Source organism: Scomber scombrus, chromosome 11, assembly GCF_963691925.1.
Source record: "Scomber scombrus chromosome 11, fScoSco1.1, whole genome shotgun sequence".
NCBI lineage: Eukaryota > Metazoa > Chordata > Actinopteri > Scombriformes > Scombridae > Scomber > Scomber scombrus.
In genome coordinates, this window is record NC_084980.1 from 20,049,680 (window position 1) to 20,067,551 (window position 17,872).

Genomic DNA, 17,872 nt, shown 5'->3' on the forward strand with positions numbered 1-17,872 from the left:
GAGGCCAGGCGCGTAGCCTGGGCAGCACAGGCCCACCTAGCCAAGTCTGATCAAAATACATTTTGTAACAATAAATATAAAGAAACAAAATAAGTAGCAACTTGATTTTTGTTGAATTGACGTGTGCTGAATCTGTCATCTGATTAAAACAAACTGTTGAAATAAGTTGTAGGAAGTCTCCAGAATGTAATTGGTTGGTCTGGTTCTGACACGCAAACCTTTCTGAGCTGCCTTCAACCAGCTTGCTGGCTTTGGGCTTTTCAGGCGATGTAATGTTAATGCTAAAACAATGGCTGAACAGTTTTTTAAATCTGTTATTTGAAGCAAAATTGAAGAAGAAGAAACTCTACCGCCTCTATTGACTGAGTCCACCAAACCCATCAGCGAGGTTAGCCCAGCCACTCACTCTCTGGCAGTGTAACGCTTTCTCCAGTGAGCCTAATGCGGGTTCACCCACAGCCGCACGAAGTAGGGGTGTTGGAGGAACACCCTATAGGCCTCTTGTGGTGTTGCAAATTTTTTCTGCGACCCTGAGCATAAAGATAGTGGAGTTGGAAGAAGAACCAGGCGTGAGACGCATGGCTCACTGACTTGGCTGACATATACCCATTACAATTGTCTCAGGCAGCCCGACTAATAAAAAACTGTAGTTCAACTTGACGGGACAGAGGAATCAATCCAGAAGAAACCAAATTAAAGTTTTAACTTCAGAAATATTTTTTTAGATACCTCTGGTGGAGCTGAGGATTTATCAAGAGAATGGCTGCTTTACTCCAAACAATTTCACTGCATGAACTGGGACTGTGTGTGTGACCTTTTGTATATAAACACATAACTTTAATTAATAATAGATCCAGATTAATTCCGTTGGGGGATTTTAAAAAATCAATGAGGATATGCTGCTGTGCCTTGTGCGTAAATGCACACAGCGTCTCTCAGTGGGGAGACGGCCTTCCTGCTGCTGTAGGATCACAGCAAGTATTTACTGAACTAAATTATTTTTTGTTTAATAGTCAGTACCCCCACACCCCAACTGAAATCATGTTCTTGCAGCTGTGGGTTCACCTGCTGATTTATGTGCCACATTCACAGGCCTATTTGTAAGTATTTCCCTGCACAGCCAAGAATAGAAACTCAATGTGCTTCTCATCACAGTGGTATGGAGAGTTTTTTTGATAGAATAGAAAGTAATGATGCCATTTTCTGTAAAAATGTGCAGATTTGTTTTTTGTGTGAGCTGAACAGCACTGAAGCAACAATGGCTGTGGGCTACAATGAAAGCACAAGGGATTTGTTACATGTTTAAGTTAACACCTTCTCTGCAGTCTGGGTTTATGTTTAGTTGTCACTTTGTGTAATAAAACAGTTAATTAACAGTGCTGTGCTCTGTAGAGCTGAAGAGTAGTGAGTCTCAAAGTTAACTGGTCGGGTATTTTTCAGTTTGTCTATGTTTGATCTTGTTGTGTTGTGTGGTCTTGTTGTTTTTCTTCCTCCTAACTTGTCATAATTCATTTTTCCTGGGAAAAGATGGCCCACCCAAAATATAATGTCTGCCTACACCACTGGCTGAGCCATACATAGAACTTCACCCAGCCTGTCTGAGACTGTTGACAGAAAATGGAGTCAGACACTTCCAAAACTTGTGTGTGTTATTCTTGTGCCAGAGCCAAAACCTGCTGTGAAAGGAGAGCTTAGCAAACATCCATTATGTGACAAAGACACCCCACCAGATGTCAGTTTGTTTCAGACGTGTTGTTACCACTGGCCATCGTATCTCTTGGGGACACTTAAAACAGAGTGGTGTGAAGAAGTTTGGGAAGGTGGTTAGGCCAATTTCAGTCAAAACAACCACAGCTATATATAAAAGCATGGAGTGACAGAAGCTTCACTGCAACTCCAAAACAGTCCTGTTTCATAACTGAGACCCATTTTCAACCGCTTATTGAGCTCTGACTCCCATGTCTACAATCTTTGTTACAGTGTGTCTTTAATAAGTGCCTGCTAGCCACATAAGGTGGGAGTCAAGGCAGCTGAAACACATCTTGATCACCAAGCTTGATAACCAATGGAGCCTCTCAAGAGTTTAGGCAGGAACAAAAGTCGCTTTATAATCTCATGTTCCTCATATCGTCTTGTCATATATTACCAATCTAAAACACTACTGTAGGTGGACCATATGAAAAGTTTATGTTTCTTCTACAGTATCAGAATCAAAAACAGATTTATTGCCAAGAAGGTCTTTACATACAAGGAATTGACCTGCTTAAAATATACAAAGAGAAAATACAAACAATGCAAAAGTCCAGTCATCAATGTAACACAGAAATTAACATTTAAAAAACGTTGTGTCTTTAAGTGAAAAGAGCTGTGTAGTGGTCAAAATGGAGAGTTTTATGCACAAAAATCACTTAGGAAGGTGCAAATGTTCATAGTATAAAGAATATCATGTGCAATTAGTGTTAAGAAACACATCAAGTTAGATGCAAGGCTCATACAAGCGCAGGCCAGCACTACTCAAAAGGTTGGGAAGTTGAAAAAGATTCAACTTAATGCAAAATTCCTCTGACCCCAAAATGGAAACAACCAACATCATTTTATTTCCTTGGTTAAACTGAAGCACATTCTTGTTTTCTGCTCCATTCAACTACAATAAAGTACTCAAAACAAAAGCGAGCTGATTGTCACGGTCAACAGCTTCTACATTTCCTACCAGGGTTTTAATAAGCTTAAATACTCATGCTCAAATATAGTGGCAAGATGATAAAATGGCTGCCCAGTTACAGCTGAGTAAGCAAATTACATGCTGAACACAAACATGTCTGTAATCTTCTGCCTCATGAGAGACAAGAGTATGTTATATTTAGCACACAAAAGGGCCCACAACCAACGAATTAGCCTAATTCTTATCACTGTCTTCATTTGAGAGAAGGATTAAACACAGAAGGAGTGGAGAGGCCTGTTCAGTTGACCTGCCGCTGACCTAAACCTGTACGTTCTGCTAACTCTCAGCAGAAAGCCTCATGGCATGCTTTACGCTGTCCCCTGCCAGGATGCAGTGATTTGTGCCTTGTCTGGGATTCATTCCTGCCTGCCTGTCATTGGTCAATCCAGGATTGACCCACCATTCTTCTGACCAGTCACAGACTCCACTCCTGCAGACTTCACAGGTCTAGGTTTTAACAACAGATGAACCAGGCAGTGTTCTGTGTAGTTTTATCTGTCTTTACCTCTCTTCTTGTTACTTTGTTGTTAACTGTTTTCTACTTCTCTGTAATCCTTGAGTGTTTTCTTCCCCTCTGCTCCCCCCCCCCCCTCCTCCTCCTCCTCCTCCTCCTCCTCACTCCACTCTTTATTGAAAACACGAGTAATCTTTCATTAGGACAACAGAACACGAACTGCATGCATGCAAGCCCTGGAGGAGGTTGTAAGTTACGGGCAGGCATTCTGAAAACATTCTTTTCTGGTAATAAAGTCCCCGTAAATTAAAACCACTTGCTGTTTTGCTCCCAAAAATAAGTCGGGCAAGGAATGCGGTTCCTCAGCTGAAAATAAAACTGTTGAAAAATGTTTCCCCCATGAATCAGACAAAAAGTAAAAGCAAATTGATGAAACCAGAAACAACCAGTGAGCTCTGAAGATACGTAAGTAGTTACAAAACAGAAAGATATAACTGTGTTTTGTAAAATCATCTCCACTTGAGGTTGTATTTCCTTCTTTTTCCATCCCCCCTCTCCTGTCTCTCCTTGGCACATTGCTGACACAGCACAGCACAAGCATGGACCCTCAAGGCCCACAATGCCTACTCCATCTCCACCTCTCCCTTTCCCTCTGAGTGTATAGGTTTGTACTAAATAAACTTCCAGTATGGACACAGGAAGCAGCTCAGCAACTTCTCAGGTTTGGACATCATCTCAGCGGTATAATAGACCTCTTGTGGAAAGCAGATGTCAAAATGAGTCAGGGACCCAATTTCTCTCCATTCTGAGGAACACGAGGAGCAGAACAACAACATATTTCTGTGCTTGTAAGTTTGAGTTGTAGTTCCCCAGAATTAGGAGCAGTGTGTCATTTACCATAAGTTGACATATTGTGTAACTTTCTTAAGAAAATCCCATTTGGTTTGGAATCAAGGAAAATGACACTCCCCTTCTTTTGGAAAGCATTATGAAATGATACACAGGGACATTCCCATTCAGATCTTAGATGTTATGAGGTGTTCACATGTGTGAATTGATCCTGATGACACGCAATGTGGACTCCTTCTGCCCTCACACTTCCTGACATACGACTGCTGAGTGCTTGGGTGACACACATACACTAAACACCTCTTAAAGCAGAGGGAACGCTGTGACCATTTCAACCCAAAGTGTTGTAACTTGATCTCTGTTCTGGGACAGAAGCAGGAGAAATATCACACTGAACTCATGGTTCTTCACATGTATGCTGTCAAAGAAGGAAAATAAATTAGCTGCAAGTAGTAAAATGGTGTCCAAGCATTTGTGCCACAAAGAAAGGGTAATTGTAATAACAGACATCTGGTGTTACATGTGTATGTATGAGAAATGCCAAGATACAGACTAAACTACAAAAATAGTTCTCTTTCTATTGCCATACTGTTACAGGAATTGCAGAACCTCTTATTGTACCTATCATGGCTTAAGGGTAATGTGCCTAAAAGTAAACATGCTGCTGCAGTGAGCTTTAGGCAGGACTAGCAGTTATGTAGGAACCAAGTTCCTGAAAACCCGGGCACACACAGGGCATCAGGGTTAGGACTTGATTGGCTGCAATGATTTAAACAATCAACTCTACTAAATCCTAAGAAATCCTTTGCAAAATACGGCACCAAATTCAACCATGATTGGTCAAATCAGTTAGGAGTTCAACTCAAATTCCTGAATTTTTAGTATTCAAGTCAGAGTTACTATCACATAATTGATGTACTGTATGTATCTATGTATGTATGTATGCATGTATGTATGTATGTATGTATGTATGTATGTATGTATGTATGCATGTATGTATGTATGTATGTATGTATGTATGTATGTATGTATGTATGTATGTATGTATGTATGTATGTATGTATGTATGTATGTATGTATGTATGTATGTATCAAATTTAAAAAGCTTGTATTGAACGCTTGGTTAATACTCTTAGTCCTGAGCGCTTATTCGTCGACCAGATTTGGCCAGATTTCAATTAGAGTCCAATTAGAGTTCAATCAGATTTTCTTCAATGATTCTGTACAAAAGAAGAGTAACTACTCAGATATTGAGTTTTGACCCCTACATTAGCACTTTATTGGCACAAGGTCCAAATATAAAGGAGAAGACACTGTTTATTTGAATAACTTTGGATGCAAAAAAAAATAAAATCGGTCTTTTGAGACCGAGTACTATGCAGTCAAAAATCTTGGACTAGTTATCAAAAGCAGGTTTTACATATCTTGCTAAAAATCTGTCTTTGTGTAAATGACCTCGGCCTTTGTCAGGAGATTGATCTGAAGGAATGTGTTACTGTAACATTAGTGAATGTGCTACACACAGCTGGAGAGTGCTACCATCTGGCCAATGGGTTTAATTCTTATTTCCTGGTGAGTGGGTGAGATTATGAACCTGGCTGCCGTGATACCATTTCAGAGAACTGGATATATTCAGGGAATTAGAAGAAAAGGAAATGAGCAGGCTCATTTTGAGACTGATTTTTTTTTGGATTTGGACCATGTTATTGTACAGAGGGGAACAAAAGTACACCACAATACTGATATGGTTGCAAAATCAGTGGACTACTCAGGAACACCCAGGATAGTGTGGTTTCCCTTTCCACTGTACCCAGTGATGTTACAACAGATATAAAAATGAAACAACAAAACCACCAAAAATAAGTTGGTTTCTGGGAAACAAGGTGTGGCCTCCTTTTAACCTTAGGAATGCTTGTAGGTGGAATACAACCAAAGAAAATACTGTATGTAAAGAAAATATTGTTTATGCATTCATATGGATGATACAAACATATAACACAACAAAAACAAAAACATCACTAAGGTGTCACATGGGATATGCACCAATGATGATGGTCCTTGAAGTTCACTGTCAAAAAGTCACAAAGTCACATGGTACTTACCAAATCTCTTATACCCAAAGGACTGCACCTCCTCCTCATCAGCAAAGTCGTCTGGAGGGAAAACACATACAAAAATTGATAAATATTGAATTTATGATATAACGGGCCACAAAACTTTTAACAATGCACTCAAACATTAAAACAGAGAAATGGAGACACAACTTGACATTATATTATGCAACTGATGAGTTTCTAAATAGTTAAAATTCTATAAGTCCTACTTAAAGTATGTATAATTTTATAAAAATGTCCCAAAATGATACAGGATATTATTTTCGGTATCACAACCCACTGAAGCCATTCATTGTGCAGTGTTTGTTATCAGACAAAGAAGTGCATCCCGTTTCACTCAGGTTAGGTCAGCTCTTTGACAGTAAACTCTTTCACTCTGTGGGATTACTCCTATCTCCCATTCCAGACCCTGACTGTGTTCTCCTTGCAAGCAGCTCTTCTTGCCTGTGGGAAAGTACTTTGGTGACTTCAAAGGTTTTTTTTTTTTTTGGTTTGATTTTTTTTCTACTGTGTCATCGTCCTTGGTCGTGACAATAAAGACACACCACATGTCCCAAAAGACCTCCGGATACAAAAAAAATCTCATCTATTACTCTATTAAAAGTAGTCAGATGTGGTGACTGCTGGAAAGTTGTGTTTTGGTCGTGTACCTGTCTCCTCCTGGGCTAAATATGCAGTCTGGGAACTTTCAGAAGTTATTGCTCCTGTGGCTTAAGAGAAATTGCAGAGACTCTTGAGCAGACGTCTCACGAAGGAGAGCAGAGTTAAGAAGTGACAGAAATAATCTAAACAGTTGTAAAAAAAAAAAAAAAAAAAAAAAAAAAAAAAAAAAGAAAAAGAAAAAGAAAAAGAAAAAGAAAAAGAAAAAGAAAAGAAAGAACATCTGAAACCACATCTCACTTGAGGAATTTGACTTTGCTAGTACCCCCAATACAGTGTTTCCTGTTTATGTTTCCAAGCAACATGATTGTGTCCCATTACAATGGTAATATTACCGTAAATATGTTTGGCTTTTCAAGAGCCATTTGGGGAAGTGGAGCTCATCATATTTTACCCAAAGGGCTGAAAACTGAGTTGATTTGAAAATAGATTTGCAAGTTAAATGGTAAAATGGATGGGATGTCTTTTGCCGTGTGGGCCCATCATAATTTAGAAATATTGCTCAACATCACAGATAAAGATCCCAGTCAGCACTGATTGGGTCAATTGCAGGTCAAAAGGCATTATGCATCTTAATTAAAGGACGGTTTCACAGTTTTTCTAGGCTGTGTTAAAACAATAGTTACTTGCCCATATGAAGTTATGATTCACTATATAATATGATATCCTCCTGTTCATACTGGCTTGTTTGAGTCAATGAAATGGATATTTACCACTGCCATTTACAACTTTGAAAGATATTGACTTGACTTGATGAATTTGGACGCTGACACTGCATATTAGCTTCAGGTAAACTTTTAAATACATCTCTGCATGGAAGGAGGGTTGTGGATTTTGTCCTCCATCATTTAGATGGAAAGTGCATAATGAATGGCTGTTATGAACAGGAGAAATAATTACAGCAAGAAAAACATGTGCCAGTGTTCATTTGAGCACCCGATTATTTCTTTTAGGACAAACTTGAAAAATTGTGAGCCTATTGTTCAAAGCTAGCCTGAGTTTGGTTGAAGAGTGAATATTTTTCTAGATTTCCAAGTTCCACATAATTGGTGTTTCAACAGCACCAACTATATTTCAACGCATTGCCAGGACCTGCTTCACTGTGAAATATTGTTGAAACAATGGTTATACTGTATGCACACCAAGACAAGTATGAAAACATTCACTTTCATTTAGTCAACCTCAACACTCAAATGTGTGTTTGACCTACAAATAGCACAAAAAGTGAAAAGTGCAGCAGATGACCAGTAAAAGCTATGATCTGGTTGATTTTGAATTTTTCAGACAAACTGAAGGATTAGGTGTTCCCTTGATGACTGAGAAAATGATCCACTTCTTCTTGCTTCATGCTTCTTATGCTACAACATGTTTGGATCTGAAACCTTAATTGTTACAAAACAAAAACATGGCTTTTTAAAGTGTTTGTCATGACTCCCCTGCACACCTCCTATAAGAGTGAATATAATGTTGGACTGTAAATGAGCACGTATTCATCCTGTTTACACTGTTGCAGAACGAGGTTGTTTGAATATTACACCATCTACTCTTAGGAGTCGGAGAGAGGTCCCATTGCAGCAATACAGTCATTACAGTGTCTACAGGAAGTAGCCTACATGCCAATCATCACAGATTCCCCAGATCATGCCCACAATCCTCAGAAAGACCACAAGGTGGCATGAGTCATGTAGTGTTTGTTTTATGTAGTAGGGGCTAGCTTGTTTCTGTTTAGAATAATATGCATCCTATTAATTAAGCAACATCAAGAACATCAGGTCAAGTCAATTTAACTGTATTTGCAATCCTGAGCTGTCAAATACTGACGCATGCGCATTTAGACCTGCTGTGTTTCAATTAGTGTGCTGAAAAGTCATTAAGAGTCCGTGCCGTGGCTACACCACAATAAAGCTGTTCACATAGTTAAGTCTGACACAGTGTTTCCTTCTGCAGTTTAACTTCAGCACCGGTTAAAATGTTAAAGACACACAAAAGAACTGAAAAGAAATAATCTGAAAAGGACGAATAACTCAATATTTTATTATTAACATACTAGTGAGTAAAAACTTGCACTTCGGGTGAATCATCATGTCCTTCGGGTCTGTTGTGAATTGTTCTATTTAGCGTGGATTTAGTGTTTGATGTGCAGCAGTGGCCAGATGCAAAACAATCCCAAACAGAGTCCCGTAATTGAAACCAGATGTGAGACGCGAGTTGTAGCCCACGCATTCCTCACGTCCCAGACTGAGAGAAAAAGCGCAAAAAAGTGACAAAGACGACCAAGGAAAGGGTTGAATAAGCAGAAAATATATCAAATTGTATTTAATAATGCGTGCTAGAGCTTTTTTCTTGTTTCTGCTTAATTGTTCAAGTGAATGAACTTACCTTTCATTGTGGTTTACAGGAGTCTACTGTAGTGAAGCTGTTGTTTGAAGTCACATCCACAGCATCGCTATGGTATGTGCCCAAAAGCTCCCCTTGAGCGAATTTATATGCAAGTATCCCAATATCCACTGTTATATAAAAAGAAAAAAAGAAAAAAGAAAATAGAAATTCAAAGCTCCATGCGTAATTCTTAACGCCGGGGACGACCTCCTTCAGCGCAGGTAACTTCAAGAGCTGCACTTCAGATGCTGCAGTAAAAAGAGGAATGAACTTTGCAGCAAGTAAGCAATGCAAGCAATGCAAGAAACTCAAGAATGGGAGGAGGAGGAGGGGGGGAGAAAAACACAATCTTCTTGTTTGTGTGGTGGTTTGGGAAGATGCTGAGGTGAGGGTGTATCCTAGTTTAGCTCAGCACTCTGGTGGTACCCGCAGAAGTAACAGGAGAAACTCCAAGAGTTCAGGAATCCAAACGTGAGAGGAAGTGGTGCGCCCGTAGGGCTGCCCGGAGAAACCACGTGCTCCCACATCTGTGCGCACCGTGTGTGTGTGTGTGTGTGCGTGTGTGTGTGTGTGTGTGTGTGTGAGAGAGAGAGAGAGATAGAGAGAGAGAGTCATAATATTCTGCATATTTTACTGGTGTTACTAACAGGCTTGATTTTGTTCCATAGTTTGTGGATATAAAAAAGTGTGTTGTGTTGTGAAATTACTTTTTATGAAAAAACTTTCGCATTACAATTAGATTTTTCACCAAAATCAAAGCCACTGTCTTATCAATGTGGGACTAATTCTGATTACCTCAATTTGTCAGTTGAAGACAGCCCATGAATGAGTTGAGTCAGTCTATAGAAAACTACTACACACTAGACTAGGTTATGCTGACCATCAGTTTTTAAAAGGTACCAAGTTGCCAATAAAATCATAATTTCATTATCACAACATCTGCTATATTGATATGTAAAATTTACCAATCCATTCCCTGGTTTATTTATCTATATGAGCAATTTACCAGTCTGGTCCTTGGTTTATTAATCCCATTCATCCATATTTCCACATCAATATTATTTCCACCACATGACCCCTGGGGGGCTCCATCCCTCAGTTTTCATTTATTTTACTATGTATAGGATCAGCAAGGTAATTGTGTAATTTGTGTAAATGAATGTCTACTGAAATATTATTGTCTTGGTAACATTTTGCATGCATGCACAAATCCTACTACACAGCTGTGCAGGATTTATTTAGAAACAGTGGAGAAAACCTTGAGCCTACAAGTGCACTTCAAACCTGCAATCATTTTATGGCCACTTGGAGAAGCAACAAGCTGTAAACATAAAATATTGATCATTTGCAGGTTTACATGATACAAATAGAATGCAAAATAGGTATCAGATTAATTTGTCACCCTTTTCTATTGGCAGTTCCAGTTCACACACGTGTTGCATGGTTCTTATTTTAGAAACATCTGCTACACATTCACCTTTTAGACTTTCTCATTTTGGAATGAACAACATTGTACATGCTTTCAACTAATCTTGACTTATTTCTTCAAACAAAACTCAACACAGATCTCAGACCAGTCCTTTACCCCAGTTCTCTGTAAAGCAATTCATCCTCTACACCTGTTTATCTCTTCAGTCCAGGACTCAGCGCTTTGATCAGTGCCACAACTTCACACAGGACAACATCACACACCTTGAAGGAGTTTATGAAGCTCTTTAAAGACTGAAAAATGTAATTAGAGACATCATCACACTAACAAAAAACTAATTTCCTCCTGCATTATGTTCTAAATACCGCCTGTGTAAAGTGTTAAATGTGATTTACATTTATTCCTCTATGAATTATTGCACGCACATAGTCTCACACTGCCAAGAGACCTTTTTATAGTCAACTGTTTTACGTTTAGGTCAGCCACAGGAGAACAAGGGGGGAACGTTTCTCCCTGCAGTGTTATAGGAACCAGGTGTCGAAGGTGTCAGCAAGGCTGTAGAGCGGTCTGAAGCGCTGGCTGTTTCTTATTATTATCCAGAGAAGACCCTATTTTCTGGGTCACAGCATGCAAAGAGGGCACATTTTTGAGGGAGCCAGGGCACCGGACAGAGAAACCCTTTTACCCCCAAGTCCCTCACATTCCAGCAGGAGAGGAGATGCTGAACAGCTTCCTACTGAGAGGAATGTTTCCTTTACTAAAAATACTGTATCTATCTGCATTCACATCTGGTTATAGATCTAAGAGCAGCTGGTGGTATTCAATACAAGACAGACTGATGTTACCTATCACCTTATCATAACAGTTTGTGTGTTATTGGCTGCTTGCATATTTTTAGTCAGCTACATGTTAAAGAAGGCTCTGCAGCAGTTCTTATGAGATCAGCACATGGCTCCGTTCCAGCAAAACAGGCTTTTCTGTTCACATGATCACTTTTCTGATGAATTGCTACAAAGTAAACAATAACAATCCCATGCTGACAAATTCATTCGTCGATCAGCCAACAGAAACAGTATGAAGTGAAGTACAGCCTACGGTGATGACACTATTTCTGTGCATGTTAGCAGCATTAGGATGTGTGTGTGTGTGTGTGTGTGTGTGTGTGTGTGTGTGTGTGTGTGTGTGTGTGTGTGTGTGTGTGTGTGTGTGTGTGTGTGTGTGTGTGTGTGTGTGTGTGTGTGTGTGTGTGTGTGTGTGTGTGTGTGTGTGTGTTGCAATAAGGATTTGGGATAATTTAAGAACTACTGTCAGTACATGAACTAGGACGGAAGCTTATGTACATATTGATTTAACATGCTGCATTATTTGTGTGCATTATAAACATTTCCAAAACATTGCAAAGCCGTTAAATCAACAGTTTGCACTTGTTTCTTTTCTCAAAACCTTTAAGTCTTCCATGGAAATATTTGACTTTTGAAATATTAAACTATTTCACTGCCAGAAAACTCTTCTCTGCTCGCCAACATAATGAATAATTTGGCATAAACTCCATTCCATGTATTTCCCTGCTCCATTAATTGTGTGATCTTAACTTAACTGATCTTAACCATATTCAACACGTTGTAACTATATATATAAACAGTTTGGTTGACATGACTAAGCAACCTCTTATGCAAAACAAGCCTGTTGGTGTGTTGAATGCAGGATTAACGGGCATCAACATCAAGCAAAGACTGTAATAGGATAAAGCTTGAATGGAAAGAGCACAAATAGACCCGGTCAGGTCAAAGTAACACAGAGCACTTTGTTTTTCCTGTCAGCGGAGAAGCACCTTCAGTCTTTCATTGGTAAGTTTACCTTTCTTGTGATGGTTCTTTTGAGAATTTGTGTTTTGTTTTTATCCGTCTTACTTTTGTGTTTATTTTCATATTTCTTTATATCATGATGCAATTTTAGGATAGTGTTTTAGTGAATATTTGTCCCTCAAGTATAAGTAAAAGTAAAAGATAAAAATAATCTTATGATGTGATTTTCCCTTTATGCTTGCTTGTGTCTTGCACTTATGTTTTGCATTTAAATTATGATGACAGTCATTTAAAACATACCAGTTTCACTAATTTGTGCTTCTTTTAACGTATTTCTGATTCATTGCTAAACATTTATGTGTAGATAATACAGCTCTTGTTGTCATTGTAATGAAAAACAATAGCTAGAGATGTTGGTAGAATATAATGGGGTTGATTATATCAGCGTTTTAAACTCATAATGATATAAGGCAAGTAGGTACATCCCCATTTACTGTAAATCCCTGCTTTATATCAACTTGTGTAACTGCTTGCAAGGCTGGACTGGGGCAAAGCCTCCAGTTTAGTGAAGCAGGTGAGTTTAGTTTGATTACTGGAACCAAATAGGCAAGACGACACAATATGATTTCAGGAGTGTCTTTTTCTGGGTGACTTAATTCAGCACAGCAGATGACAGACGTAAACATAGTTTATGTTAGGCCCTATGAATTTTATGATATGTCTCACCCCCTACTGTTGATCTCTGTATGGTTTAACCCTCCTGTTGTCCTTGAGTCAAGGAAGGAAGGGAGGAAGAAGGAAGGAAAGGAGGAAGGAAGGGAGGAAGGAGGAAGGAAAGGAGGGAGGGAGGAAGGAAGGAAGGAAGAAAGAAGGAAGGAAAGGAGGAAGGAAAGGAAGGCAGGAGGAAGGAAGGAAGGAAGGAAGGGAGGGAGGGAGGGAGGGAGGGAGGGAGGGAGGGAGGGAGGGAGGGAGGGAGGAAGGAAGGAAGGAAGGAAAGAAGGACGCAGAAAAGAAGGAAGGAAAGAAGGAAGGAAAGAAGGACAGAGGAAAGAAGGAAGGAAGGAAGGACGCAGAAAAGAAGGAAGGAAAGGAGGAAGGAAGGAAGGACACAGAAAAGAAGGAAGGAAAGAAGGAAGGGAGGGAGGAAAAAGGGACAGAAGGAAGGAAGAAAAGGAGATGGAGGAAGGAAAGAAGGAAGGGGGAAAGAGAGAAGGAGGGAGGGAGGAAGGAAGGACAGAAGGAAGGAAGGAAAGAAGGAACAGTCAAAACAGACGGGGTCAATTTGACCCGGGAGGACGACACGAAGGTTAAAGTAAAAACCAAGGGTAAAGGTGTCGTCAGCCTGTTCAATGAATAAAAAAGGTACACAAGTGTCAACATGAGGAAGAAGTAGATGGGTATAACAGTATTTGTGGAGTTGAAATAATGCAATTTGAACAGTCTGGGTAATAAAAACACTAACATGTTGTGTAACATATTGATGTCAGTGCTGTCACAAAAAAAATGTGCTTAACAGAGACATATAGTATGTAAGATTGTATTGAAGCATAACTTAGTACCAAGTATAACCAGTTAAAAAGTTCAGTTATTATATAACATCCATGTATGAGTGACTGATGCTTGTATTTTTGTTTAGGCCCACACAGGTGTGCAGCACCACCAAGTGGCAGACCTACTTATGACCCAGTACAGTGTGGTTAATGTTTAGTCACACTCAAACTCAAATCCTATTAGCTTCCTGGTTCAGACTAGATGCCACCTGTTGTTTTGTGTCTTTATTTGTGTATGTGTACATGTAGATGCACATGCGTACACAGTCATATTGTATTGATGTTTCTTTTTGTACAGGAGATAAATATGTTTGCATCTGACAGTGCGCAAATTATGCACCACTCACCACCACACCTGTCATTTCCTTTCAGGCTGAGTTTTGCCCTCCAAGTCTGTTACTGAGCTCAAAAATGAAGCTCCTGCTCAGTTTGGCTGTGCTGGTGGTGACTTTGGGTGTCCTCAATTCTACCCCTGAGGCCGAACCCATCTCAGAGGACACCTTAAAACGTAAGTTTACAGAGCTTCACTTTTTCCAAAGCAATCTATATCAGTGCTTGGGAAGAATCTGATTCAGTTCTTCTCCTATAAATCTCTCTCTTTACAATGAGTTTTATAAAATAGTTTACAGATACATTATTAGTGTTGATCTTTGTAATTCATTACTTTTTGTTGAAAGTGTGTTAAATCTTTGAGTTCCCTGCTTTGACTGTTGTTCTTAAGTTGTAATACAAGTGTACATAAATATCTCACCCAAGTTGTTCTCTGTCTCTCTCTCACAGAGTTGTCTCTGGATGGCGAGAAACTGGTGGACGAGGAGGTGAGGAGAGCTCTGTATGGGGTGAAACAGATGAAGGAGGTGATGTGGAGGAATGAGCAGAAGCATGAGCACCTCATGAAGTCCCTCCAGCATAGCAATGAAAAGAGAAAGGTGAATTTAACATTAACTTTTCTTTAAAAAGAAATAAAGAGGCAGGATGAAAATATATTAAATGTGTTCCTCACTGCCACCAGGGGGCAGCCCAACTAGCTAAAGATGTGACTGAGAAGCTGGAGGAGGCAGAGGAGCAGTGTAAAGACTCCCTGCAGTCTGAGTGGGAGGAGTGCAGACCCTGTCTGGAGGATGCTTGTAAAACCTTCTACACCTCCACCTGCCGCAGGGGCTTTGCCACTTTCCGTGCCAAGGTATGAAAACTTCAAACTCTTGTAACAACATTGCCAAAAATAACAGAGCAGTGTGTTTGCCAGCTGAAACTTTACTTTTCTTGGAATTAAATCTCTTGCCTTGGCTGCTGCTTTGAGTTTTCATTAAAGCCAAAAACCAAATCAACATGTTTTTGAATAAGAAATGTGTTCATCTTTAAAATCACCTGTACACATATGTTACATGAATAAACATAATTGCACTACTCTCGATATAAGACTCCAGAAAGTGCCACATAATTTGTGTTTGTTTTCTGCAGTGATGTATTTTCTGTGAAAAAAACAGATGATTACCTATATTATTTTAAACACTGTAGGTGGAGAACTTCTTCCACAGGGTGTCCACACGCTTTGGCCCCCGTGAACCTCGCACGGATGCAGGGGACATCTTGGTGAACCAGGGCCCCGACAACACTGACACCGAGGTTGTCCGCATTGAGGACTCCTTCAAACGCCTGATCAGCAAGGTGGGAACACTCGTGAACCGCAGCGTTGCCCTAGTGTCCAGGATGAGTGACAGGCTCGACAAGGTGCTCCAAAAGGCCTTTCTCAACAACACTGATGTCCTGATGGAAGAAATCAGCTCCAATCCCTTTTACCCGGCCCGCGACTCAGGTTTCCTGCAGGGTGTGGGTGTGGAAGAGGTGCTGGACTCCTTCTTTGACTTTGGCAAGAGCGTGGTGGAGGAGTTTGGAGCTGTGGTGACCCAGGTGTTCGATGACATCAATGAGGCAGTGGAGGAGGAGAAGAAGAAAGGTTAGTGGGGGGACTCATCACCAATTTAGGCTTAAAAAAAAACCCAAAACACAGCTATTGATTTCTTTCTCTACTTCTGTGAGAGTCAGCAGTTGCCAGGATTGGTTGGAAAATATGTAGATTCTTTGGCCTCAGTGGTACTTAGTGAAGAACAGCTGGGTTAGAGCAACTGCAATCTTTAAAACAGTTAAAAGCTAAAAGATACTGCACCAAAACATGATTGAAAGTTGTAACTTTTCCTATTTGACCAGTATTACAGATATATTTGTTTGCCATCTTTCTGTTTGGTGCAGAGAGAAGTTTCCCCCGTTTCCTGCAGAACAGGAAGCTGTGCAGAGACCTTCGCAAACAGACCTCAGAGTGCTGGCAGCTACAGAACCAGTGTGAGGCCTGTCAGGGAGCCCTGCTCACAGGTGAAGCCCCACCACCCTCATAGCATGTGTTTCACTGATATTTTTTACATATCTCACGTGACCACTCCTCTCCCCAACTCCAGAGTGCCCCAGTGTGCGTGAGCTGCATGTGGAGCTGGATGAGGTTTCCCAGCTGCTGGATGTGTCCAAAGAGCAGTATGATGAGATCTTGTCTATTGTCCAACGCCACACTGATGAAACAGTCAACTGGCTCAGCAACATGGCTGCTGAGTTTAGCTGGGTGACTCAGACTGTGAGCAACAGCAGCGCACCTGAAAACATCTTCCGTATCACCATGGTGAGCAGGAGCAGGGGTGAAGTCTGTATGAGACATCAGGAAGAAATTATTAACATGAGATATTTATTGATTAACACAAATCAATCAACAAATTCAGCTTGAGTACCGTTACATTCTAGGATGAATATTAATCCTACCTTCTCAAAAAACAGTATCAGTTGCGAGTGGCCACAATCAGCCTTCCCATTTCATTAAAGAACTGCCCGCACAGTAGAAGAGCTTCTTAAGCTGCAAATAAATCAATTTATCTAATATAAAGAAGGAGACACAGTGGGGGAAAAACAAGCAGCAATGACCAATCAGCAGAAGAGGGGTAAAAGGCAAAAGTTTTTCATATGAGCTAATTAGCTACCCGGGTGTCACACAACCTGCACAGAAACCTGAATTTACACATACATGATGAATGTGTGTGTGTGTGTGCAAAGTATGACTCCAACAAATCTTTGTGCTGCTGGGGAAAAAAGAAGCAGCCACACTCTGGTTAGTAAAAAAATGTATTTTTCTACTCTCCAGGTGGCGCCAAAGAGCCATGAAGAGAATCTATCTGGGACTGAGACTAAGGTGCAGGTAAACATCTTAAACTCTCCTGCACTTATCCTCTCTGTTCCTGGGGAACTGGAGCTCCAGGACCCAGCCTTCATCCAGTATGTGGCCCAGGAAGCTCTGGACAAATACAAAGAGATGGCCAGGTGAAAAGCTTTTATTTGTTTAATCTGTGTCATCCATCATCTCTTCCCTATTTCTTGTCCTTTTGGATTTTCTAGTAAGAAAAAAGGATTTATATTTACCTGAATCTTTCTTAATTATTTGATGATTTGTTCTAATATTTACTGTTCTATAACTTAAAATTCAGACATGCTTTCTCTGTTTCTTGACAGATATGAGGAGGATGAGTAAAACCATACCTTTTCCTTTTCAGAGCTTCAAACTGTTCTGGGATCAGAACTAGATTGTGTTCCTGTGTAGCATCAGAAATGTATACTGCTGATTCATGTTGAAATATAAATACACTATGATTAAACAATGTCAATTATTGCCATTTATTGAATGTATAAATCACTCAAAATCTTACCTGTTATCAAATTGTGTAAATAAATAAAAACACATAAAGTACCAGTGTGACTCAGCTAAAATGGGGGGGGGGGGGGGGGGGGGGGGGTCATATGTTAGAGTCTTTATTTCACCTTGCTTTTTGGTGGCCCAGGTTTCCAAAGTTTGTATCACATCTTCAGTCTGAATCAG

General features: G+C 40.1%; 2 protein-coding genes across 2 annotated transcripts in view; one reads left to right on the forward strand and one right to left on the reverse strand.

Annotated features, from left to right (window-relative positions):
• The window catches only part of colec12 (collectin sub-family member 12), a 30,528-nt gene extending 21,242 nt beyond the window's left edge, over window positions 1–9,286 (reverse strand). The window contains exons 1-2 of the mRNA XM_062428900.1: window positions 9,179–9,286; window positions 6,128–6,178 (exon numbers count right to left, since the gene is read on the reverse strand). Coding sequence (XP_062284884.1) covers window positions 6,128–6,178; window positions 9,179–9,185 — 58 coding nt within the window. The 5' untranslated portion in view covers window positions 9,186–9,286. The remainder of the gene's footprint in view (window positions 1–6,127; window positions 6,179–9,178) is intronic.
• A 206-nt stretch (window positions 9,287–9,492) lies between these two features.
• clul1 (clusterin-like 1 (retinal)) lies at window positions 9,493–17,351 on the forward strand. Its single transcript, XM_062428227.1, has 9 exons — window positions 9,493–9,563; window positions 14,212–14,221; window positions 14,335–14,470; window positions 14,743–14,891; window positions 14,975–15,145; window positions 15,481–15,919; window positions 16,213–16,332; window positions 16,416–16,646; window positions 17,166–17,351. Exons 1-9 carry the CDS (start codon window positions 9,493–9,495, stop codon window positions 17,321–17,323), a joined length of 1,485 nt encoding a protein of 494 aa, XP_062284211.1. The 3' UTR covers window positions 17,324–17,351.
• The last annotated feature ends 521 nt before the right edge of the window (window positions 17,352–17,872 follow it).